General features: G+C 47.8%; 2 protein-coding genes across 6 annotated transcripts in view; one reads left to right on the forward strand and one right to left on the reverse strand.

Moving 5' to 3' along the window:
- Positions 1-14,643, forward strand: part of NEK9 (NIMA related kinase 9) — a 23,488-nt gene extending 8,845 nt beyond the window's left edge. For 3 of the 5 annotated variants that reach the window (XM_035902013.1, XM_035902015.1, XM_035902017.1), the window contains 18 exons: positions 452-583; positions 1,547-1,657; positions 2,240-2,304; positions 2,458-2,520; positions 3,260-3,310; positions 4,406-4,598; positions 5,828-5,972; positions 6,909-7,109; positions 7,523-7,569; positions 8,427-8,582; positions 8,971-9,079; positions 9,631-9,792; positions 10,168-10,338; positions 10,566-10,625; positions 11,175-11,365; positions 11,597-11,761; positions 12,450-12,662; positions 13,073-14,643. In XM_035902013.1, coding sequence (XP_035757906.1) covers positions 452-583; positions 1,547-1,657; positions 2,240-2,304; positions 2,458-2,520; positions 3,260-3,310; positions 4,406-4,598; positions 5,828-5,972; positions 6,909-7,109; positions 7,523-7,569; positions 8,427-8,582; positions 8,971-9,079; positions 9,631-9,792; positions 10,168-10,338; positions 10,566-10,625; positions 11,175-11,365; positions 11,597-11,761; positions 12,450-12,662; positions 13,073-13,195 — 2,358 coding nt within the window. In that variant the 3' untranslated portion in view covers positions 13,196-14,643. The remainder of the gene's footprint in view (positions 1-451; positions 584-1,546; positions 1,658-2,239; positions 2,305-2,457; positions 2,521-3,259; positions 3,311-4,405; positions 4,599-5,827; positions 5,973-6,908; positions 7,110-7,522; positions 7,570-8,426; positions 8,583-8,970; positions 9,080-9,630; positions 9,793-10,167; positions 10,339-10,565; positions 10,626-11,174; positions 11,366-11,596; positions 11,762-12,449; positions 12,663-13,072) is intronic. The other 2 variants (XM_035902014.1, XM_035902016.1) reach the window with 2 other exon arrangements.
- A 4,574-nt stretch (positions 14,644-19,217) lies between these two features.
- ZC2HC1C (zinc finger C2HC-type containing 1C) lies at positions 19,218-23,169 on the reverse strand. Its single transcript, XM_009646592.2, has 2 exons — positions 21,952-23,169; positions 19,218-19,755 (listed from the first exon to the last, which is right to left on the reverse strand). The coding sequence occupies exons 1-2, from the start codon at positions 23,167-23,169 to the stop codon at positions 19,489-19,491; spliced, it is 1,485 nt and encodes a 494-aa protein (XP_009644887.1). The 3' UTR covers positions 19,218-19,488.
- Positions 23,170-23,634: the final 465 nt, after the last annotated feature.

Below are 23,634 nucleotides of genomic sequence, written 5' to 3' on the forward strand. Positions count from 1 at the left end.
GGCTCCATAGCTGTGGGCTGGCATCTGTGTTTGGAAGCTTTGCTAGATCCCTTTTCCCTCAACCTCTTCTGAGGGCTTCCATATACCTGGTCAGTACATACGCCCCTGATTGCCTCTAAATGTAGTATATTTAAGAGAGGGGCAAGTCCTTGCTGCGTTCTTGTGACTACTGCTCTATTGATGTACACCACATCAGGATCTCAGCAGAGAGGATGTCTGGGATCTTCTAAGAAATGCAGGCTGAGGCTCGTGGACAAGAAGGGAAGAAATGTGCTTCTCATTCCCATCCCTCCAGCATGTTGGTAGGGTGTGTCATCTGTGTCACTTCAGTGCTGTGTCAGTGCTGTGTCTGGCTGTGATGCTCGTGGGCCCATGTGAACATGATGGATGCAGAGCTGCTGAATTGAAGGCTGCTGTATCATTTCTGATTTTTAACTGTTACTTTTCCTAGCTGGTGGGAACTCCGTATTACATGTCCCCAGAACTCTGCCAGGGTGTGAAATACAACTTCAAATCAGATATTTGGGCTGTGGGCTGTGTCATCTTTGAGCTGCTTACTCTGAAGAGGACCTTTGATGCTACGGTAAGCCTGCAAAGCAGGATGGACTGAGTAACCTTATTTTTTATCACCCCGAGATTCACACTTGGCCCATAGCTTTCTTAACTCACGTTTTCCTTTCACAGTTGTTTAAATCTACTGATTAAGAAAATGGTGGCATGTGAGCGCCAACTATAGCCAGAGAAAATGTCTGCATGATTTCCCCTACCCTGCACTGCAGGTGCCTTGCTGGCTTCTGCCAAACCCACCCTTGTCTGCAGCCCTGGGTTTACCAGATGCAGAACACAAGCTGTGCTAATTTGTATCATGGTTGTGAATGAGACATCCTTTCCTCTATATGGAGAAAATTTGTAATTGTGTAGTCTTTCTGTTTTTTTCAGCATTACTAGCTGTGAATTTTTTGTGCAGCATTCGGTAGCAAAAAGTTCCAGCTTCTGGGTTTCATAGGATTTAATCCTGTTACCCTTTCTCAAAGTTTGGGTGAAAGAGAAATGTGCTCAAGCTGTCATGGAGAGGGTGAAAGGGAGCATTGCTGGCTGGCATATGTGTTTTGCTAGCTTGTGCCATGAGGTGGGAAAAGCTGCTAGATGCCATGGTGCAAGATTTTGTAACCTTTAAAGAGCTGATGTGAAAATACCGTCCTTTCCGACTTCCTCTCACCATGGCTACCGAGTCCCCAGTGACTTTGCTGCTGTGTGGTGTTTCAATGGCAATGTGCTGCATAGGAGATTCCATGCAGAGAGAAACCTGTCCTCCCTCTACTGTTAGGGAATTTGGTGAAAAGCTGGATGTTGCCACCAAGTTCTAGCTATCAGAAGTTTCTGTAGCAATTATTATTACGTTTCTGGAGAACCTACCAAGCAGGGAAGAAGGATGTGTCCTGATCAGAGAAGGAGGAAATAAATAATGGTGGCCCCTAGCATCTCTCCCCATTGGGCACGTTGTCCAGTTCAGTTCCCTTACAGCTGGTTTCTGGTTTCTGCCTAGAATCCCCTGAACCTTTGTGTAAAGATTGTACAGGGAAATCGCGCCATGGAGGTTGATTCCACTGTCTACTCCCGGGAGCTGATCCAGATGGTGAATTCCTGCCTTGATCAGGTTGGCAAAATACTTTTTTAATTTTCAGACACCCCTTCCCAGCTGCCTAAGCCGTGGAATTCAGGGGTGAAGGGGAATGACATGCCTCTTTTCAGCATGAGGGCTGTTGATGCAAAGTAATTTCTGTGAGGTGTGAGGCATCACTAAGGCTGGTCTTCCTCCAGTCCTCTGAAAGCGTGGTCTCAAGATGCCATCCAGTCCTGCAGGCTCTGGAGGAGTGATGGATTTACTCTGACAACGATTATTTAATGGGCTGAAGCTATTATTTTCTAATCTAGTGCTGCAGCGGTGGGAGCATTGTCTCAGTACAGTCTCTTAAGGATCTGACTTTCTGACTGTGACTGGCTTTCTGCAGGGAGTTAATTTCTTAAAAACAAACATAGTATTGATACCTTCAGAGCATGGAATTCCCTCCTGCACATCCTTGGCAGTTATCCCTATTCATTCCAAATATTTGAATTATTCCTTTCCCTTCTGAACGGAGTCAGGGAAGGAGGTCCGTGCAGGCTTGAATGAGGCCCAAGATGTCATCATAGATGATGAGCATTTCCCAGAGAATGACTTGTTGCTCGCTTCTTTCAGGATCCAGAGAAGAGACCCACGGCAGATGAATTGCTTGAACATCCCCTTCTCAGCAAACGCAGGAGGTAATGAGATGGTCTTGCCTGAAACCTGGACAGGTGTCAGGGAGAACAGGAGGGTTCGTGCAGACTAGTGGCGCTTATGCTTTTGTAGCAAAGTCGTTAAGTTAATTTGGCCTGATGTGAGGCAGTTGTTGAAGTACGCTTCATCCTCTTTAGGAGAGAAGTGCGTTCTTGCTGTCTTGTTTTCTTGATCAACCCCTGTGTTCTGCTGGTGCATGGGTATGGTAAGAAAGGTCTCTGCATCCTTTGCTTTAGAAGCTGTTGTATGGAGAACCTTGAGGCATCCCTTTCTGAGGCTTCTTTGAGGAATGCTGGATCCTGCTCTTCAAATCTCTGTGAACGAAGGGTCACAGAGATCCTCCTGTGGCCATTGGAAAAGGCCTTTCAAAAGATACACATTATGCAATATAGAGACCCTCACTTTCTCCTTTTCTTGCCTCCCTCTTCTGGAGAGAGTTGCATTGAAAGTGGCCCGTTTTTGCTCGGTTTGACCATCACCCTGCACACAGTGGTTTTTTTATGAAAGGTGGGCCATAATTCTGGACTGTCTGGATCCCACATTGGTTGCTTCGGGGACAGCAGACTTAGTCCTTTACACCAAGATTCTTTTACTTGGCGATCAGTAAAGTTTGAGTTTTGTCTTGCTGTGTGCACTGGTAAAAGCCCAAAGCCTGGTAATATTTAGCCATTTAAGGTCATTCTTGTGCAATATGTATACTGGTTGGCCACATTCTGGTATACATGTAGTTTGTTGTCTTCAGCTCTCCTGGAAGTTTTTTAGCTATATGGTTCGTTACTTCTGCCCTACTTACTGTGTATTGCTGTGAGCTGGTAAACAGCTGCCTCCAAGAGGGAGCAGCATTTTAGTGGAAAGGAAAGTGGTCTGTGTGTGCTGCTTGTCAGTAAATTGCTTTGGATGATGTTACTGTTTCCTAAACTGCTTTTTCTCCTTTGGCAGGGAGATGGAAGAGAAAGTCACACTGCTTAATGGGCCAAATAAGCGACCAAGGTAATTATTTGGGCGTGTGTTTAAAAGGTCTGGAGAGAACAGCTCCCCAGAGAGGAACTTTGCTGAGAGTGTTAGTCTGTGACAACCTTAATGGAATAGTGTAGAGTTTAGAAGATCCCTAAATGCTTGGAATTTGACACAGTTGTTATGTGGTTATTGTCCCACGTTTTAGTCTGCCTTTTATGTCCTGCTTATATGTATGGCTGGAGCCTTACCTCAGCAGGTCCCATATGGCTCTGATCTGTCCTGCTGAGATATGTAGTCTTTACAGCCTACATATCTGAGGATGTAGTATAGATCCCTCCTTTCACACAGAGTCCCTTGAGCAGGAAGAATATGACTGCATGAATGTTGAATATTAAATGAATGTGAATATCTTTCATAAAACTGGACATATGCAGAGGTTCTCCACAATCTCCAGCAAGCCTGTAAGCAGGGTTGCTCCGTGAAGCAGATAGCTTCCGTGACATGTATAGCTGTTTTTCTGTTGATTTGTCAGATAGAATTTCACCTTTTTTTTCCCTCACAAACTTGGAATTACTATCTGAGCACTTTATGTGAAGTTGTTTCAGTTGATGGGTTACTCACAACAGTTTGCTTAGATTACAACTTCCATTTTGCAAGCTGCTTGCGAATTGATTCTTACCTGCATTGAAGAGTTATATTTTTGCCCTCAGGTGGAAGCCTGTGATTTAAATAAAGAGAGAGGGAAGTTAGAAGCTTATGGATGTTTCTGTATTTTGAGCAAGATTGCATGACCGTTAGTAAGGCTTTCATTTTTCACAAATGAGTACAGCTCCATGGCCATTCAGTGAAAGCCCAATCTTTTAAAATGACATAAAATTGGGTTGTAGGCTTTTTAAAATGCTTCCTGGAGGCTGCTTTCTCTGCTGTGCTGAGACTGGTTTGATCCTGAGTCTGTCTGTAGCAGTTGAGGCCTCACAACCACCCAACAAAGAGAACAGTTTGTGAAAATAAAAGCCATGAATGGTTGTGAAGAGGAAACTGATAGACAACAGTAGGAAAATTAGTGATGACAGTGAACGCAAACTCATTATTAAAAGCATGTGTGTTCTGGGGGGGGGTCTTGTGCAGGTCAAGTACCATGAATGAGGCTCCCATTGCAGTGGTGACTTCGCGCACTAGTGAGGTGTATGTTTGGGGGGGCGGGAAGTCCACCCCCCAGAAGCTGGATGCCATCAAAAGTGGCTGCAGTGCACGCCAGGTGTGTGCTGGTAACACTCACTTTGCTGTGGTGACAGTGGAGAAGGAGCTCTACACCTGGGTGGTAAGTGAGAGAAACTGCAGGAAGGGGGTAAGGGTGGGAGAGGAGAGTCCAGATCCGGGGCTGACTGGTTCATGAGCCTGGTAGAATCAGATGGGCAAGCAGCTCAGAAAAGAAGAAATTTTATTGCAGCAGACACTTTGAGGCCATCTGCTTCAGGGCTGACCCAAGTCTGCCAAGGCAAGTGTGGTTTTGAGAGAAGTTTTCCATCATGACAGGAAGCGTATTGGAGACTTGCTGTGCACTTGAGGATTGTAGGTGGTGGACTTGTAGGCCCAGACACCGAGTCAAACGTCTCTTCTTCCCCTTCCTGACTACAAGAAACTGACTGGATTTTTTGTGATGCTCTGTTGGCTTGTGTATTTTTGAGGAAGGTTTTCTGAGATTGGTATGGGTGGGATGAGTGACCTTGCTGTAATACAGATGTCATCTGTGAGGCAACTTATGGATGAAACCAGAGATGTCTTATACTAAACAACTCTGCTTTTTATGATGAGTGGAAATTCTTGAATAGTTTAAAGTGAATAAAAAATGTTGACATATTTAATTAGAATCCAGCCTTCTTGGGCTTAGATGGTCAGTGACATGGAGGTATTCTGCATCTTCAGACTTCCACAGGCTTTTGTATCAATGATAACAGAATCTGTTAAGACAGGTTAGAAAATACTGGTAGGTGAGTGAGAGAGGAAAAAAATCCAAATGGGAGGAGAGCAACTTGAAGTCACTTGCTGGATATACCTGCAAGAATTACCACTGAAAACATTCAGCTGGCTATTAATATTTTAATTCTAGCTTCAACACTACTCAGAGTTGTTTTGTTTTTCCTGTAAAATTCGTAGGTCTGGCCACTTCAGTGACATTTGTTCCGTGTTATGGGTTTCTTTGCAGCCATTAGGATTTAGAAATGTAGGTCAAAAAGCTGAATTTCAGTCCTGCAGCAGGGAGTGGGTTCTGTAGCCTGGCAGATGAGGAAGGAGCAGGGATTCCTCACTCGCTGGTGGCCTGACACCAGATCACTTCTTGTTAGTGCATAACTGCCTGAAAGCCTGTGCTGCCGTTTAGAATGTTGCCTGCCATTATGCCACACAGCAGACAGCAGTCTCTTCCCTAAGGTAGCTAACGCACTTTCTCTTGCTCTTCGCTGTCTTCTCTCATTCATTCGAGGTACAGTAATTATTGGCGCCATCTCTGGAGTTGTGGATACATAACCTTACTGGATGTTTGTCTTGCAGAATATGCAAGGGGGCACCAAGTTGCACGGGCAGCTGGGACATGGAGACAGAGCCTCCTACCGGCAGCCAAAGCACGTTGAGAAGCTTCAGGGAAAAGCCATTCGCCAGGTGTCCTGTGGAGATGATTTCACAGTGTGCATCACAGGTGAGGGCTGGAAGGGCACCACCGTCCCCTCACTTTGTTGTGCTGTGGAGATGTTTGCCTTCACAATAAGATTAGCAGAGCAGCTTTGTGCACAAAGGAGAAGGTCCTGTATGTTCCTCACCACTCAGTTTTGAGGATAGTAGGTGTGGTAGTGGAGATAGATCAATGTTGTTATACAGAGGAAGGTATTGACTCCCAAGGAGGCTAGGATGATGATCACCTTTTTGGTGACAAAGCTGAGTGTCGAGCACAGCTCCTTGTGGCTGTGCAGAGTCCCTGCTCTTACCAGTGCATGTGTTGCCTCCATACACACCCGTATTAAAGACAGAGGAGCCTGAAGTCAAGAATGCGAATGTGTTTTAAACTCGTTTTGGACTGTGTGGGGAAAGTCAACCAATGATAAAAGAAAACGTGTATCTGAGATTTGCTATTTAGTTCAGAAAGCTTGAGACCTGGTAGCTGTGTCTAGTTCTAACCCTGCTTGTACTTTTAAAGATGTGTTAACTGTGATACTGTCTGTTATGGAAGAATTTGAATCTTGCTTTTACCCATGAAAACATAATTCTCAACAAGCTAGTTTCCAGCTTATTTTGCCAGTGCTGGAAAAGCAGAGGTTTGACAGAGATAAGCTCAGATGCTCAGTGTGCTGGAGGAGTGACTTAGGGAGCCACAGGATCAATTTGTGGGTTTCTGTTAGTGGCGGGTTCAACCCCAGATTTTTTGACAATGGTGACCTGAAATAGCTGTGGGTTGTGGTGCAAGGTCATCCATCTTAATGTGAACAAGAAAGGACTCCATATTCTCCTGATGACATTCTTCTGCCCTAAAGAGGAGGAGGATTACAAAAAAGAGGTTGCTCTGGCTGTTTCCCAAGAGGTTAATATGCAGGTTAATACGAGCTCTGTGTGCTGATTGAGCTTCCTTTGTGTCCTTCAGATGAGGGCCAGGTGTATGCCTTTGGCTCAGACTATTATGGATGCATTGGCGTTGACAAGGCTTATGGCTCTGAAGTGCTTGAGCCCCTGCAGCTGGATTTCTTTCTTACCAACCCTGTGGAGCAGGTCTCGTGTGGAGATAACCATGTGGCAGTGCTGACCAGGAACAGAGAAGTTTACACATGGGGCTGTGGAGAGTACGGTAGGTAGTCTCCCTGGAACCTAAAGGCACTGGGGCATGCCCACTCCAGAAAGTGGCTTGGTGCAGGTGTGTAATGCAGGGCCTGGGTGAGGGCTGTCTGGTATGTCCTGGGAGCAAAGAACATTGTTTCTTTGGGGCTTTCTTTCTTTGTAAGAATGGGTAACTGGGGACTGAGCCCTTGGGACTTTACTCTGGGAAGTTCTAGGGTGCCGCTTGGCTTCCTTGTGGGTAGGGCAGTTGTTCTGTGCATGGGGTTGGATTACCTTGAGGATTGGCAGGCAATGATCCATGCAGGGGAGCAGGCTTCTAGTTCTGTAGGGAGAGTCCTTTGGAACTATGGAGAGGCAATACCATTTCTTGGGGGCAGGCACCTTGCGAGGCTATTTCTAACTGCAGCGTTTTCACTGACGCAGGGCGCTTGGGCTTGGATTCAGAAGAAGATCACTACACCCCTCAGAAGGTAGGGCTGTGACGACTACTTCTCAAAATCTGCATGAGCATAAATCCGAATTAGTTGCTGGTTGGAAATATTAACTGTCTGAGGCACTGGTGTCTTTTCTGAGGCATCACAGAGTTTGCAAAGGTTTTAACTTTACTTCCTCAGTTTATTTTGCTTCATTTGTCCATAGAGATCATGGCAGAGGGATATGCTGCTTCCAAACCAGGCAGCATCATGACTTAGAGTTTCACTGCTCTCATCTCCAAGCTGGAACTGGGAATGTCGAACTTAATGTTGTAGAAAGCATAGTAGGAAATACCAAATTGCATACCTTGGGTCTGTTGGAGAAAACTCGCAACAGCACAAACAACTGGGAGCCTTTGACATAATGAGTTAAAGATGAGTTGAAAGTAAAACCCTCTTGAAATACGGTGCTAGGGGTAATTGAGGTAATCTAACCCATTAGGGGTTAGAAACGAACAAGGACGTGCCTGGAAGCCAAATATCTGTGATCACACAGTATCGCACACACACATCACAGACCCAGCCCTGCTCAGCTGACTGGGTCTGGTGCTTGTAGACCCCAGCTGGCCAGGATGCCTGTGCACCACATTTCTGGTTCCTGTGCTGGCTCATCCATGTTTGCACATAAGGTCTAGAATGCCTTGAATTTCTGCATTGTGACCGGAGTTTCAGTGTGCTTTAGGCAGTAGACTTTATGACATTCTTGCACCTTCATTCAAAATAGCTGCATCAGCTATTGTCAGTGCCCAGATGAGCTGAACCACTGCTCTAGCCCCATATATTTTCCATGTGCTAGCTTCTGTGTAGTAGGTGTTGGGATTTTGAGTTTCTTGGGATATATTTCTTCAACATAGGTGGATGTTCCGAAGACCTTAAACATAGTGTCTGTTCACTGTGGCTGTGATGGGACTTTCCTGCTCACCCAGACAGGCAAAGTGTTGGCATGTGGACTCAACGAGTTCAACAAGCTGGGCCTGAATCAGTGCACATCAGGGATAATCAACCATGACGTAAGTGTGTTTGGTCCCTGGCTCCAGCTCCCGGCAGTCAGTAGCATATGGGGAAATGGAGGTCCTGTGACAGTGACAAAGCATTCATTAGCTTTGTGCCAATTTGTTAGTTCCAGTCCAAGACAATAGATACTGGGATTGTGGGAAGAGGCAATTTGTTCCTCAGTTTCCTGTCAGCCCTATGGGCTTACGTCAGATCTGAGGTAGGGAAACAGATAGCGAGCTGCTTAGGTGACTTAGACAGTGACATGGATTCTGGCAGTTCTTTACCATACCTGTGTTGGGACTGTCTAGGTTAATGTTGTGGTCTGCCAAGACCTGCTTGAGTTAATCTTAGCTGACAAACGTGTGTTTTTCACTCTGTGCTTTCCCACATGTCTTTTCTCAGACATACTGTGAGGTGCCATACGCCACTTCCCTTACTTTGGCCAAGCAGCTGTCCTTCTACAAGATCCGTACCATTTCTCCAGGGAAGACACACACAGCTTCCATTGATGGTGAGCCCTATGTATTAAGAAGTGAATACTGGTTGCTGGATTACTTTACATTAGCCTTGGCCTTTCAGCCTGGCCCTTGACACTGAGGGTTCTGCTCTTGGTATCAGGGCTCATGCCTGCTCCAGGAATCCAGGATTCCTGTTCCTCAGCAGTGTTGCCTCCTGACCAGCTGAAGCAGCAACATCAGCTTCTGGGTCAGCCTTCATTTTTTCTAAAGGAAAAAAAGAAATATTTGGGGAAGAATTATGCTCTGGGATAGCAGAGGAATCGTTTGTGACCGAGTTAGGCTTTGCCCAAGTGACACCAGTCAGATCTGGCTGTGAGGAATCCCAGCCCCCAGCATCAGCAAAGGGGAGCAACAGGAGAAGGAGCTGGGAAGGTGTTTCCAGGCTGAAGCCATTCCTCTTGGCTATCACTGGCCCCTCTCAGCCTGGCTGGCTTTCTCAGCAGAGTCCTTCCTGGTCATGGGCTGTTGCTGCTAGTTTTCTGCATGCCTGGCTGCTTCCAGAGTTGGGCCCTCGCTGTGACTGTCTCCTCGTTCCTCCTCTCAGAGCGAGGCCGCCTGCTGACCTTCGGCTCCAACAAGTGCGGACAGCTTGGTGTTGGGGACTATAAGAAGCACCTGGGAATTAACCTGCTGGGAGGCCCCTTGGGGGGTAAGCAGGTGATCAGGGTTTCATGTGGAGATGAATTCACCATAGCTGCTACTGACGGTGAGTGGGTCTTTGCCAAGTTGTGGTGGGTTCCTTTGAACTGGATCTGCAGGGTGGTTAACTGGCTCACACTGGTCATTTCCTAGACCGCCTCCACAGCACTGTGCTGAAATAAAGAAATCCTCCTAGGCTGGGGCTGTCCTGGACCTGTTAGTTGTCCTAGTGCAGCGCCAAGCATTTGCTGTCCTGGGGCTGCAGAGTGCTGGCTTGGTGGCTGCCTGTTAGATTCATTACCAGTTTGTCCACTGGCAGAATGGAGCTGGTGGATCAGATACTTCGGGATAGCAGTTACAGTGGGGAGGCTGCGATCCTCATAGCAATTACAGGCCAAGAGGGAGGGAGGGAATTGCGGTTCTTGACTCTCTCTTTCCTCAGACAACCATATCTTTGCCTGGGGTAATGGCGGGAATGGGCGTCTGGCAATGACATCAACTGAGAGAGCTCACGGCTCAGATATTTGTACCTCGTGGCCTCGGCCAATATTTGGGTCGTTGCATCACGTTCCAGACCTGTCATGCCGTGGCTGGCACACCATCATCATTGTCGGTAAGTGTAAATTCAGGATGAAATTTGGGGGGGTTTGTCATGATGATGTATTCCTTGCCAGTACCTAGTGTAAATCCTGCCTGGGAACAGGCCAGGTTGCTGTGGGGGAACATGGCAAGCTGCTTTGAGCTCTAGGCCTGCAACACTGGCTTTGTTGTGTGCCTTTGTAGGAGTTGTCTTGCTTTCCACGTGGCGCTCTAACTGAAAGCATGCTTCTCTCCTTGCAGAAAAGGTGTTAAACTCTAAAACAATCCGATCCAACAGCAGTGGCCTGTCCATTGGTACTGGTGAGTAACCTGCCCTGGGGAGCTGTGGTTTAAGTCCATTCCGTGGTTACTTTGAGTGGGTGCAATTTGGTCCTGTGTTTGAAAGGCCTCGCAGAAGAGCTCAAAGGGAGGAAATTAGTTGGTGCTGTGCATGGGAAGGGATGGCCCAAAGCTGGGAAAGCGAGAACGAAACAGAGGAGGAAGAACATGGATGCAGCAAGGCCTTTGTGGTTGAGGAACTTCAGTGAATTCCTCTCAGCTTTTCCTTGTCAAATTGAAGGGAGCTGATAAGGGAAGGGGGGCTATGGAGCAGCTGCTGGAGAGATGGGAGTCCAGTTTCTTGGAACTGTGGGAGTGCTGGGGCCAAGAAGCCGCAGAAAACTGCTGCATACAAGCCCTTTTGGGGAGGCCTGCAGCAAGTGTTAGGAGATAAGCTAGGGAGGTGCCCCTAGCACGTGCTCTCACCATGGCCATACAGCCCAAATTTCTGCATCTTCTCTGCTCCAGCTGGGGTTCGGCAACAGGAGTAGCAGAGGTGGGGAAAGTACAGTTTTCACTCTTGTTTGCTAGTGGCTCAGAGCTGCACAACTGGAGGAGGAGAGGAAGAGGATAATGAACAGGAAGCAGAGACCCCCAATCCCAGTGGAGGCTTTCGCGGAACCATGGAAGCAGATCGTGAGTTGGGCGGCTGGATCAGCACCACAGAAGCTAAGGGAGGCAACAGTGCTGACAGCAGCTCCTGCCCTGGCTGGCTGCGGAAGGTAACGTGTCTCAGAAATGCCTTAAAATGGGGATCTAGGCTGGGGAAAAGCAAGTGGCCCCTTCCACCTTTAAGGGGTGCTCTGAAAGGTTCTCCAAGCTGTGCTGCACTGGGAGCCCTTTAGGCCTCGCTGCCTTTTTTTACCACAAGAGGGTGTTGGTGCATTGGTTGAGGAGATGAAGTCAGCTGCAGAAGGCAGGCAGGCCTGACAGTGCTGCTTTTGTATAATCAGGAGCTGGAGAATGCTGAATTCATCCCCATGCCTGACAGCTCCTTCCCTCTGAGCATGGCATCTTCAGAGCCTGAGAAGGAGACTCTCCCTTACCAGAAACTTCAAGGACTCAAAGTGGCCTCTGAGGAACCTGCTGGATTAAACAAGCCCAAAACGGAGCCCTGGGTAATGTTTTCCAAGTGAATGCTTGGCCAAAAGCTCTTGGAGACCATAAATGGCAATGTTTGAATTATGGGGAGAGCTGAGAAGAAGGTGTTGGATTGGCCTCATTCATCTGGATGAGGAAAAGAGGGCTGTTGATAACCAGAGATGATGCTGCAAAGAGAACAGTTCACAGGAATCTAGAACACAAAGCTGGGGCTTGGTCAGATTGACAATAATGAGATCAGTTCTGTGGAAAAATGCAGTTAATGCAATTGGAAAAAAAAAAAAGAATCCTAGGGCCCAGAAGCCTAAGCAGAAGATAGAAATTTAGAAAGCAGAAATTGCTGTGAGAGAGAAAGAAGAACTGATAGAGGAAATCACTGAGAAATTACAACCTGTGAGACTACCTTATTCCAGTAGTTTTCTGTCCCAAGAGGATGCACAAATCCCAGGCTTAGGGAAAGGGGGGCAAACCAGGTGGATTTTTGCAATAGGAGGACAGGAGCAGCTTTCCCAGAAAAAGGAGGAAGTTAGTGGCTTTGTGCTGAAGACGTAATTACTAGTAGCTTGCTGACCTTGGCTGCTAGAAGTTTGGGAAGTCGGGAAATGGACTGGGGTGACACTTTCTGTGCATGGTTTCTTCTTGTGGCATATACAACTCCTGGCCTTGCACTCAAATCTGACCTGACTTCTATCCATGTGTCTGCAGCCTACTTGCCTGAGTCCAATCTTGCCGTGCGGTGAAGGGAAGGCTGCGTCTCCTGTTGCAGGCTGCATGTGCAGTGCTCTGCAAGTGGAGGTGACGCACCTCCGAGGCCTGGTTTTACAGTGTCTGGATGATCAGAAGAAGCTGCAGCAGGAAACCGTTCGTCTGAGTGCCCAACTCCAGCGGTTCTGCAGGGGGACGGAGGCAATGCAGCAGGTGAGGACTCATCACCTGGGTGCACATCCGTGCTCAGGGCTGACTATGCTGATCCTGGCTCCTGTGTAGATTGTGGAGGCTGTGCAGAAGGAAGCAGCTCTTAACAGACATCCCTCTGAGAGCAGAATGGGGGGACTGAGCATGGTGCCTGTCTCTTGTTTGAGTTGCTGATGCAGGCTCTGGTAGTAGCAACAGGAATGAAGCCAAGAAGATGGTTTCCTGTGAGGACAGTCCAGTCCTTGAGGGACCTGGGGTTCCCCTTTATTTCTCCTGGTGAGAAGGGATGGGCAGTCGGATGTCTTGGAGAGTCCCAAATGGCTGTGGAGAATAGGAACTCTGCCTTGTGTGGTGGCTAGCTTCTTTGCAGCTAGTTCTAGAGCTGTTTGGATAACTGCTGTGTGTTTTGGCAGGTGCAGGTTCATTCCAAAGGAACACAGACAGCCAAAGAGGAGATGGAAGTGGATCCGAAACCTGACTTGGATTCAGATTCCTGGTGTCTCCTGGGAACGGACTCGTGCCGCTCCAGTCTTTAGTCTCCTGAGCCCACTGGGATCCATCTAACTTCACAGCACACTAACCGAATGCAGAGAGCGGCTTTCCTGGCTTCAGGTCACTCGCAGACAAGGAGCGAGGCCGGAGGCTCCAGAGCAGCACCCATGTACGTTTGATATGAACTAGGAGTGAGATGAGAGGGGAAGGGCTCCTGAGCTCTAGGCCAGCTCAGTTGATTGAAGCAGCAGCAGCAGCTCCTCTTTGTACCTGATCTGTCAATTCTGCACATGAGGCAGAACGGCCCCATTATGGCAATGGCTCCAGTAGCGGCTTGTGGCCCTTTCATTGTTTCACTGCTTCTCAGGAGCTGCCTTTGGGACCCCAGTATTCATCACTGCATCTGTAAATGAGAGGAGGAGACATGTTTTATACTGAAGCTGGCTGAACCCTAAGACTCGCCACCTTCACTTCAAGAGGGGTGAAGGACTAGGATCCTCTCCCTACCACATGGCAAGGCCCAGCCAGTGAGGCTGCTCCCCTCTGCTCAGGGGCAGAGGGAACAGAGAATGTCTCATTCTGGAGGCAGTGGAGATCTTCCTGTTAGGGAGGTATGGCAGACAGCATGTCCCTGGCCTCAAGGCACAGCTTCTGGCCATGTGTCTGTGTCCAGTGGCCTGTATAGACAGAGTTTAAAGGCTTTATTCTGGGTGCCTTGAGCTTTCCAACTTCCAGGCAGTGCACCGAGATGAGTGAATCAGGTGTTGTTTCCAATAGCAGTAGCGGGGGCTGTCTGAGATGGGATCTCTGGTTCTCAGTTTCAGACCACCTGCTTCCCAACCAGATGACAAGCGTCCAGGCCTCAGACTAAGTCACCCATTTCTTGCTCCAGCTGTTCAACCTGGTTTGGGTGCCAGAGCTTCTGGTTTCTTAGTGTAAGCCTGTAGCTGCTCCCTGCTTAGCTTCTGTTCTGCTCAGCCCCTGGTGCCCACGTTCTGTGTGGGTGTGGGAAGAATCAGTATTTTTCCACTCAGTGTTTTGATGAAGCTGGAATGCAGTTTCCTACCCAGAATAGGTCATTAATGCCGTGGTCACAGGATGCAGCCTTCCCCAATGACCATGAATGATCAAGTCTCTGTCTGGAATTCACCTTCTTTCTAGAAGCAAGAGGCTTTCCCAAGAAAATTGGAGATGGGAAGAGGCATGATCTGATGCTTAGGATTTCCTCATTTCCTGTTAGAGAATGAGGTTAATTTTATTCCCCTTAAATTTGTTAGCAAACTGCCTTTGAACTAAGCTTTTGGGATTGGTAGGATCCCTGGGAGCAGCTAGCCTCCCCTGCCTTACATGAAGCCTCTAAGGAGTCCCAAGTCCCTCTCACCTTTGCTGTGAGAGTGGGGTTGTGATTTCATTAGCCTTAAACCACCCCCATCGATGGCATGTCACTAGAATTGACTTAGGTCTATTGGAGTCGGATGTTCTATCACCTCTCCTAGACTACTTCTTTTGAGAGACTGTTCCGGGGGAGCCAGTGTTCCCCGTTTGTCTCTAGAGGTGGATTCCAAACCATTCTGCTTGTTACTTATGCTCCTTAAATACTCCTTTGGTGCTTATTGCTAGTATCTTGAAGCTGAATCAGGTGCAGTCTCTCCAGTGCAGCGTCCAGGGCAAGAATGGTGCCAGTGTGTCCATCCATTGTTACTGAAGGAAGGCTAGGAGCACAACCCACCTGGGAGGTGGCGAGTGTCATGCACCCTGGCGCATCCACGTTGCTTGGTTGCCCTTGCAAGACTGCTCTCCTTTCCCCCAGGTGCGCTGGAGCTGGTTGTCAGGTTAGGGTCCTGGCTTTGAGGGTTGTTGTTGCAGTTGGGAATGATTGAGTTGGTCACGTTGCAGCAGTGCCTTTGAGGAGTGAAGAGTTGAGCCTGAGCCATGTCCAATAAGCAAGCACCAAGCTGAGGGGAGTCGCTCTCCTGCAGTGCACTGCTATCCTCATTTCTCAATGCTCCGCAGTTGGGAAGCTAGGTGCACAGACTGGATTCCCCTTGGATCTAGTGGAGGATTAGGGTCCCTGACAGAGGATGCCCCGTGCTCCACAACCTCATATGTGCCTTAGAGGATTCACGCTATCCGGGTTGTGCCTGTTACAGACCACAGATTTCACACCAGCCAGCTATGCAACCAAAAAAAGCAGTTTAAAGCCAGCACCTTCGTCTTGGGCTGAAAACGGAAGGGCAAGTGGGCAGAAGTGCCTTTGAGCAGTTTTAAACCCTTTTTACTTCTCCCCTTCTTGCAGTGCTAGCTCTGTATGTGTTGGACTCCTGCTAGTATTGCTACTGAGTTGTTATAGTGGAACACAACTTATGCCTGCTCTGACACTCTGGCTGAAAAACTAGTTTGTCGTTGTCTTTTTTTGAAAGGTTAAAGGGTGTGGTGGTTTGGAGTTTCTGTTTAAATAAATGTTTAAACTCATTCTTCTGTGTTTGGAGTTTTTGTTTTTTGGTTTTTTTCCCCCGAGAGAGGAAGGGGAAATATGCATATAGTCAGCTGGCTTCATGGCATTCTGTTGTTTGATTATTTCTTTTGCTTACAGAAAGAGGGCCAAGGGGCTTGCAGGTTCTTTGCTATGGGAAAAAAAAAAAAGGCAGGTTCTGTGTCCCTTCATTAAAAAGAAAACAACAAACTTTGCTAACAGGGCCAAGGGGCTTGCAGGTTCTTTGCTATGGGAAAAAAAAAAAAGGCAGGTTCTGTGTCCCTTCATTAAAAAGAAAACAACAAACAACAAAACAACTCTTTTCTCTTGCTGCTGCATCTCCTCCTAGTGACGTCAGGGGGCTTTTGTGTGTGTGTTTATTTCAACAGTTTGAGTGCCAAGTGGGAAATGAGTAACGGGAAGAGAGAGGCTCAAAGGGAAGAAGTACCTGTTTCTCTCCCAACAGCTGCAACTGAGCATTAAGGCCTACAGAAGCGAGAACCTGCCTGACACCTGCTGGGCCAACTGTTCCTGCACACTGTACTTAATGCCTGTCACTTCTAACTTTTTAGCAAATTGTGAAATGTCTTGAGAGGCAGAGCTGGGTTAAAGACTTAAAATTTGCCAGAGATTCGGATACTGAAAATGCAGCCTGTCTCGGAGAGGAGGATTTTACTGCAGTAGCAGAAGAGGAAGCTGAGCTGGTGAGAATAACATAGCCTGCCTAGTGCCAGGGCAACGCTAACTGTGACAGCAAAGCAGCAGGGCAAGTCTATGCCGAGCCTGATGCTTTGGCTAAATTGTTGCTAAGCTTTAAACCAGTTATCAGAGAGTTTCTGGATACCTCTGTCTGCCTTGACCTGAAAGAATAGCTCAGCAAAGAGGGGTGAGCTGCCCATGGTTAGCTTTGAAACAAAGATAACAAATAAAGCCTGGTGATTTAATTTCAGTAACTTTTGTTTAATCTGCAGTTTCAATCTCAGCGTTAGTCATTTGCCTGTCACTTAAGAGAAGTCCCCAACAGCTGGATTTATTTTCTAGTATCAAAAGCTTTTCTGTGTGTGTCTACCCCAGCCACCATTTGCACTCTGCTGACTTTTAGGGACCACTAAACACAGTCAATAAAACGCAGTGTAAGGGAAACGGAGTTAATATTGCAAGACAGGTAGTGGTACTGAATTTCTGAACTAGGCTTTGTTTAATTCAGTTATGCCTTTCATTAATTCAAGGGGGCTGGCATAAAGCTTCCGGTTTACCCCTTTCCTACCTCTTGTCACCTCTTGCTAGCCTGTATTTCGAAGCTCTGGAGTTAGAGCATCGGGCTTGCTTCTCCAATCAATTTGGATATAGCAAATTATTCTCCATTGTTTCGAGTCTGTCTTTTCTCTCCCCTCTAGGTTCGTACACTCTTGTACCTGACTGGCACAGTGCAGTGCTGACTCTTTCTGGGACCTTCACGCTTTTTTAGGGTGTGCCAAGGGATCAAGATTTCTGCCTACGTATCTGTAGGGCAGAAGCTCTCCAACTTCTTTTGGGAGCCTGGTCTACCCTTTGAAGGCTGGAGGGTTTCTTTATATTCAGCTTCTGACTAGTCCAGTTCAATCCAGCAGTTTTTATCTTTTTCTAGGTTACTATGAGCTGCTGCTGTGTTACTGAAGGACTTGCAAAAGGAGCTACAGGGATTTTTTTTGTTCCTTGTTTGCTTCCTCTTGCAACTTTCTCATACAAAGTAGTCATTCTTCCTTTGAGAACACAAACCATTCTGTGACCATTTAAAACAACTTTTACACGACAGAACTGGTCTAATCTATTAAAAATCAGAATCTGGAAAAATAATGGACTTTGAAATGTGCAGGAACTGTCTATCAGTTATAAGCAGATGATTCTCTAAAAGGGTCTGTAGGACACCTATTTCCCCCAAAAGACCCTTTAACAGTGTGTGATAAAGACCTCTAGCACGAGGCGAAAATCACCAAGAACTACCTTACATCTTGAGAAGAAAGCAGAAGGGATATTTTTTGTCATAATTCCTTACCATTGCAGCAACTAAGATGAAAATAAGCAGATGACTCAAGGAAGGACGCAAACCCTGTGTTTTAGAGGTCCCTAGCAATTTGGCCCACAGAAAAACTCCATTTTTTTATATTAAATCTAGTTGTTGATCTGACCCTGAACATAACGAGTGAAACAGCTAACAGGTTCTCTGATGTGAAATTCCTTAGTGTACTGTCTGGGTGCGGGGGGTGTTTGGCTTTTTTTAGCTGTAGCAGTTCTTAAACGTTCTGGATGGAAATTAAAAAATAAAAAAAATCAGAAGCCGAGTAGGAAGGTTGCAGTGGGAAGGAAATGCCTTCTTGGCTCCTGAAAGTGATATGCTGAGGCACAGAACTGTCACTGATCTGTTCTTCACACTTTCTACCAGAAGCCTGGAGATGGGAACAAATGCTCTGTATCATGATTCTTAATTTCCAACTCCTGCCTTGTGCTCCCTTCCACTATCTTTTCCAAGTCCATCTTGAAACAATGTGGGTTCCTTGCCTGTGCTAATCTATTTGGAAGGTTTTTTCCATGACCTCACTCCTCTCTTGGTTAGAAACCTAATTTCCAGTCTGAGCTTATTCACGACCTATTTTTGAGCTTGCGTGGCATTATTCTTTACTTAAGTATTTCTTCTTCCGCCCTTTCCCGACTCTGAGTCCCAGCTATTGTACGTGGTAAGTTAACATGTTGGGATGGTTGTTCTGTTGCCTCAAGGGCCTGGCTAGCTTGGAGTACCTCTGCTGTTCTAGGCATGTGAATTGATATATGGACTGAAAGGTAAGTGCCTGCTGCTGCTGGCTTTTCTAACCCACTCCATGTCTGATCCTGAGCTTCTTGTGTTGAGGAAGCATTTAACAATACTCCTCCCAGTTCTCCTTTTGCAATCCAAACAATGTCACACCGGATTTCTAAACAGTAATGTTACAGATCTTCAGCTGTTACAACCTAGCCCCAGCCTTGTCACCATCGATCTAGAAAAGCATCCAAATAAACTCTTGGGCTGCTGCAGAACAAGCGTGGAACAAACCTACCTACACAGCTTTCATTATTCAACTGAACAGTGTTACAGCAAATAGGATGGAGCATGAGCAATGACCCAGCAGCAGCTCTGGATCCTGTCATCTAGCACAGATACCAAGGATGGAAGAACAGAGCAGTCTGTGTGCTGCAAAAAAAATGAACTGCTTACAGAGCTTCCTCCCTCTGACTTTTCCAAATGCCTCATCTAAATGCTAAATAGTTTTGAAGAATGTAGAGTCCTTTCTATGGGGGATGATAAAAAAAAAGAGGAACCTCTCCCATCCCTGTCTTTTGTAGGTAGCTACAATATGAATGCCAGAACCATTGTCACTGTTAGCAGGTTCAGGGGTGAACATCTGAGAAGGAAAACAACGGGGTCTGCAGCCACCAATGAGCTAAAGGAGAGCAGCGCTCTCAACATCAGATATCACTAGTTAAAAAAAAAACAAACCAAAAAGCTCCCAAGCCTCCCTAGCCTGCAGGCAAAAATGCAGTTCGGAAGAACAGCCCCTTATCAATGGCTGGTTTGCTGCTGGCTGCTGTCCTGCTGACAGCCTGTAGCAACAGCCTTTCCTCCCTGTTAGCTGCCTCAACAGTGCCAGCCTTACACCTACACTGAGACGCCATGTTGAGCTCACGGGGTGGGAGAAGTGGCCCCCTGAGGGGCATCCCACATGGGGCAACCCGGGCACAGGTCAAAGTACACAAGTTCTAGTGTTTCTAGTGTTCTGCGAGTGTCGGTGGCTGGAAACCTGGCAGAAAACAGGTGGGGAATCACGGGAGGAGGTGCGGCTGGACACCACCTCAGCAGCGCCTCCGCTGTGGTGGGGCTGGGGGCCTATTCTTGATGGTTTTGCATTTGGGAATATGTCTCTCAGCTGCTTGGGGAGCAAATCGGCGTCTGCAGTAGGGGCAGGCAACGTAGTCTGGGTTTTCGATGGGAGGCAACGGGGGCAGGTCAGACACCTTCCCTCCCTTGGAGAGGACTTGCTGCACCTGGCGGGCCTGGCGCAGGGTCTGGATGAAAACCTCGTGCTTCTGTCGCCAGTTGTTCCTTCTGGGTGGCTTATTCTGCAGAAGGGAAAGGCAGTCAGAGCAACTGGCACCACCGTCAGCCTCCGCTCTCAATCTTATGCTCAGGGTCCAACTTGGTCACCTCTCCCTGGGCATTCCCTGTTGATGTAAAACCCTCCCCGAGAAGCTGAGTCGCACAAAGGGGATCAAAAAGATGAGTACTGAGGAGGATTTGAAGGAAATACTGATGGAGTCATCAATAGTTAGAAAGAGCTTGAGAACAGTACAAGAGAAAATGGCCTCAAGTTGCGCCAGGGGAGGTTTAGGTTGGACATTAGGAAAAGTTTCTTCACTAAAAGGATTGTTAAGCATTGGAACAGGCTGCACAGGGAAGTGGTTGAGTCCCCATCCCTGGAGGTATTTAAAAGACAGGTAGACATGGTGTCTAGGGACATGGTTTAGTGGTGGAATGGCTGTGTTTGTTAGTTTAATGGTTGGACTTGATGATCTTAAAGGTCTTTTCCAACCTAAACCATTCTATGATTCTAATAACCAAAAAAGCAAGCAGTAGGGCCTGGAGAGAGTTGCTGTAGCTGCTTTGCAGGAACAAAGCTGCGTGTTTCCACTGCCTTCATTTTAATAGCCCATGTTATTACCTGGATTTTCAGTAAGTTCCCTGCAGCCCCTAATGCCACAGAGCTTTACCGCAGCAGACCCAGCCTGCACCTGCATCCTGACTGCAGCAAGGAGTGAGCTTTCTCCAGGAGTACATGTTACAAAGATAAGTCAGTTCGGACCCCGCCCCCCCAGCTATCAGATTTCAAATGGATCTTTTCATCCATTTGGCAAGAACCTTTCAGAGGCAATAGCTGGATTGTACCCCTTAGCCCTGGGCACACGTGAAGGCACTCGCACCTCAGTCAGAATTAGATGGCAAAGTGGAAGGAGCATGAGCAGTAGATTTGGATCGAGGGAGGCAAAGGGACCGCATGTTACCTGAGGCCTCTCCAAGCTCTTCCACTGCTGATACTGCTCCAGTTCTGTACCCCTAGCTCTGGCCCTGCTGGAGTCAAACACTTTCCTCTTGGTGCCTTGGCTCTTGCTGCAGATACTCGTGTGCTTCTCAAGCCTGGTGCAGAGAAACTTACGTCCGCAGAAGCTGCACTGTCCCAGCCCCCCCTGCTCTGCAGCACTGGCAGCCTGTGTGTACAGCACCTCTGCGGATGAGTGGTCACCAGAACCTCGGTCTGAGAGGGCAGAGGGAGAAGGGCTATGTTTTAAGGCCAGCTCTGAACAAGAGGCTAAACGCTCCATGGTTACGCGGTCTCGAATTTTGCTGTTGCTGGCCACCCGCCCCTCCTCCGCTCTCAATCTTATGCTCAGGGTCCAACTTGGTCACCTCTCCCTGGGCATTCCCTGTTGATGTAAAACCCTCCCCGAGAAGCTGAGTCGCACAAAGGGGATCAAAAAGATGAGTACTGAGGAGGATTTGAAGGAAATACTGATGGAGTCATCAATAGTTAGAAAGAGCTTGAGAACAGTACAAGAGAAAATGGCCTCAAGTTGCGCCAGGGGAGGTTTAGGTTGGACATTAGGAAAAGTTTCTTCACTAAAAGGATTGTTAAGCATTGGAACAGGCTGCACAGGGAAGTGGTTGAGTCCCCATCCCTGGAGGTATTTAAAAGACAGGTAGACATGGTGTCTAGGGACATGGTTTAGTGGTGGAATGGCTGTGTTTGTTAGTTTAATGGTTGGACTTGATGATCTTAAAGGTCTTTTCCAACCTAAACCATTCTATGATTCTAATAACCAAAAAAGCAAGCAGTAGGGCCTGGAGAGAGTTGCTGTAGCTGCTTTGCAGGAACAAAGCTGCGTGTTTCCACTGCCTTCATTTTAATAGCCCATGTTATTACCTGGATTTTCAGTAAGTTCCCTGCAGCCCCTAATGCCACAGAGCTTTACCGCAGCAGACCCAGCCTGCACCTGCATCCTGACTGCAGCAAGGAGTGAGCTTTCTCCAGGAGTACATGTTACAAAGATAAGTCAGTTCGGACCCCGCCCCCCCAGCTATCAGATTTCAAATGGATCTTTTCATCCATTTGGCAAGAACCTTTCAGAGGCAATAGCTGGATTGTACCCCTTAGCCCTGGGCACACGTGAAGGCACTCGCACCTCAGTCAGAATTAGATGGCAAAGTGGAAGGAGCATGAGCAGTAGATTTGGATCGAGGGAGGCAAAGGGACCGCATGTTACCTGAGGCCTCTCCAAGCTCTTCCACTGCTGATACTGCTCCAGTTCTGTACCCCTAGCTCTGGCCCTGCTGGAGTCAAACACTTTCCTCTTGGTGCCTTGGCTCTTGCTGCAGATACTCGTGTGCTTCTCAAGCCTGGTGCAGAGAAACTTACGTCCGCAGAAGCTGCACTGTCCCAGCCCCCCCTGCTCTGCAGCACTGGCAGCCTGTGTGTACAGCACCTCTGCGGATGAGTGGTCACCAGAACCTCGGTCTGAGAGGGCAGAGGGAGAAGGGCTATGTTTTAAGGCCAGCTCTGAACAAGAGGCTAAACGCTCCATGGTTACGCGGTCTCGAATTTTGCTGTTGCTGGCCACCAGCCGCTCCTTCTTGAGTTTCCCCATGGCCAGCTCTTGGGGGTGAAGGGTGGTGCCAGGCTGGGGGACAGTGGCCTCTGCAGACTGCGCTGCACCATCACCTGGCCTGGCTCCAACTTGGGAAGTTTTCTCTTCGGTGTGCCTTGTGGCCTTTCGCTCATGGGTCCTCCCCGCATCGCTGTGTCTTCTCTCCTCTGCCTCGACAAGCTCCTTCTCTCTTTGAATCCTCCTAAGCTCCTCCTTTGTTCTCCTCAGCTTCTCTCTGAGGAGAGCCTCTTTCTTTTGAATTTCCTCTTCCAGGTTCCGTCCATCTGCCTCCAACTTTAGGATGTAGGCCAGCTCTCTCCTGTGTAGATGGGAGGCTGACTGTTTAGGCATTGCTGCCCAAGGAGAGAGCACTGCAGCTAGCTGAGACCTCCCTGCTGGAGGCTTCCCTTTGTTCGCTGGGTTAGGCCTACTATTTGGAGGTTCCTCCATGTATGGGGAACTTCGAAGCTGTGCTGTGTTGACCACTGGAACGCTCATACCCTTGTGGTGAAAAATTGGTTTCAGGGGATATGCACGGTCTACTCCTTCTTTCCGTCTGGCTACTGATTTAGCTGGCAGAGTCTTGGTCTGGCTGGTGAGATACTTGCTCTGCAGTCCAGCTGAACAGAGGCTCCCGTGCCTGGAGCTGCGTTGACTGCTTTCTTCAGAAAGAGCATACAAATAGCTCCGGCTCTTCTGGGCACAGAGATCCTTTAAACTTTCCTCTTTGTCAGGTATGAGTTCATGCTGAAAGTTGTTCTTCTGGTGTTCCAGCTGGGAACTGGGAACAAGCTTAGTAGCTGCCACCACAGAATCCACTGGTGGAAACAAAGCCATTCAGTGCCTGAGAAAGAGCCTGAGGTTAGAAGCAAAGTCTTACAGGCTATCTTACCCCAAACTAGACAAAATTTCTCCTAATGGTCTACACCTGGAGGCTACAATGAGAGGCTATAATAAATATTAGCAAAGGTTTAATAACTTTTCTGAGTTGTGCACATCTTTACATTCCTTCTGTCTAGGGAGCTCCCATGCTGCCTCTTCCAGTCCCAATCGTTTATGCAGCCAGAAATAAGAGATGCTTTTATCTGTCTGAGCCCTGTCACGGTAGCAGCAGAAATACGCTGTACTGCCAGAGGAATTGTTGTACTCCCCCAGGGTGTTCCCCATAACGTGACCCTTCAGTTTTGGCATTGCAGATCCCCCAGTGTGGCACACAGGTCTGACACACAGGCGTCCGGTAAAGCTCACTACAATCTTCCCGTGGCTCGTTCTGCCACATCCCCCGGAGCGTGTCGGGTACCC

The sequence above is a fragment of the Egretta garzetta genome, unplaced genomic scaffold (genome assembly GCF_000687185.1).
Source record: "Egretta garzetta isolate BGI_Z169 unplaced genomic scaffold, ASM68718v1 scaffold79, whole genome shotgun sequence".
Classification (NCBI taxonomy): Eukaryota; Metazoa; Chordata; class Aves; order Pelecaniformes; family Ardeidae; genus Egretta; species Egretta garzetta.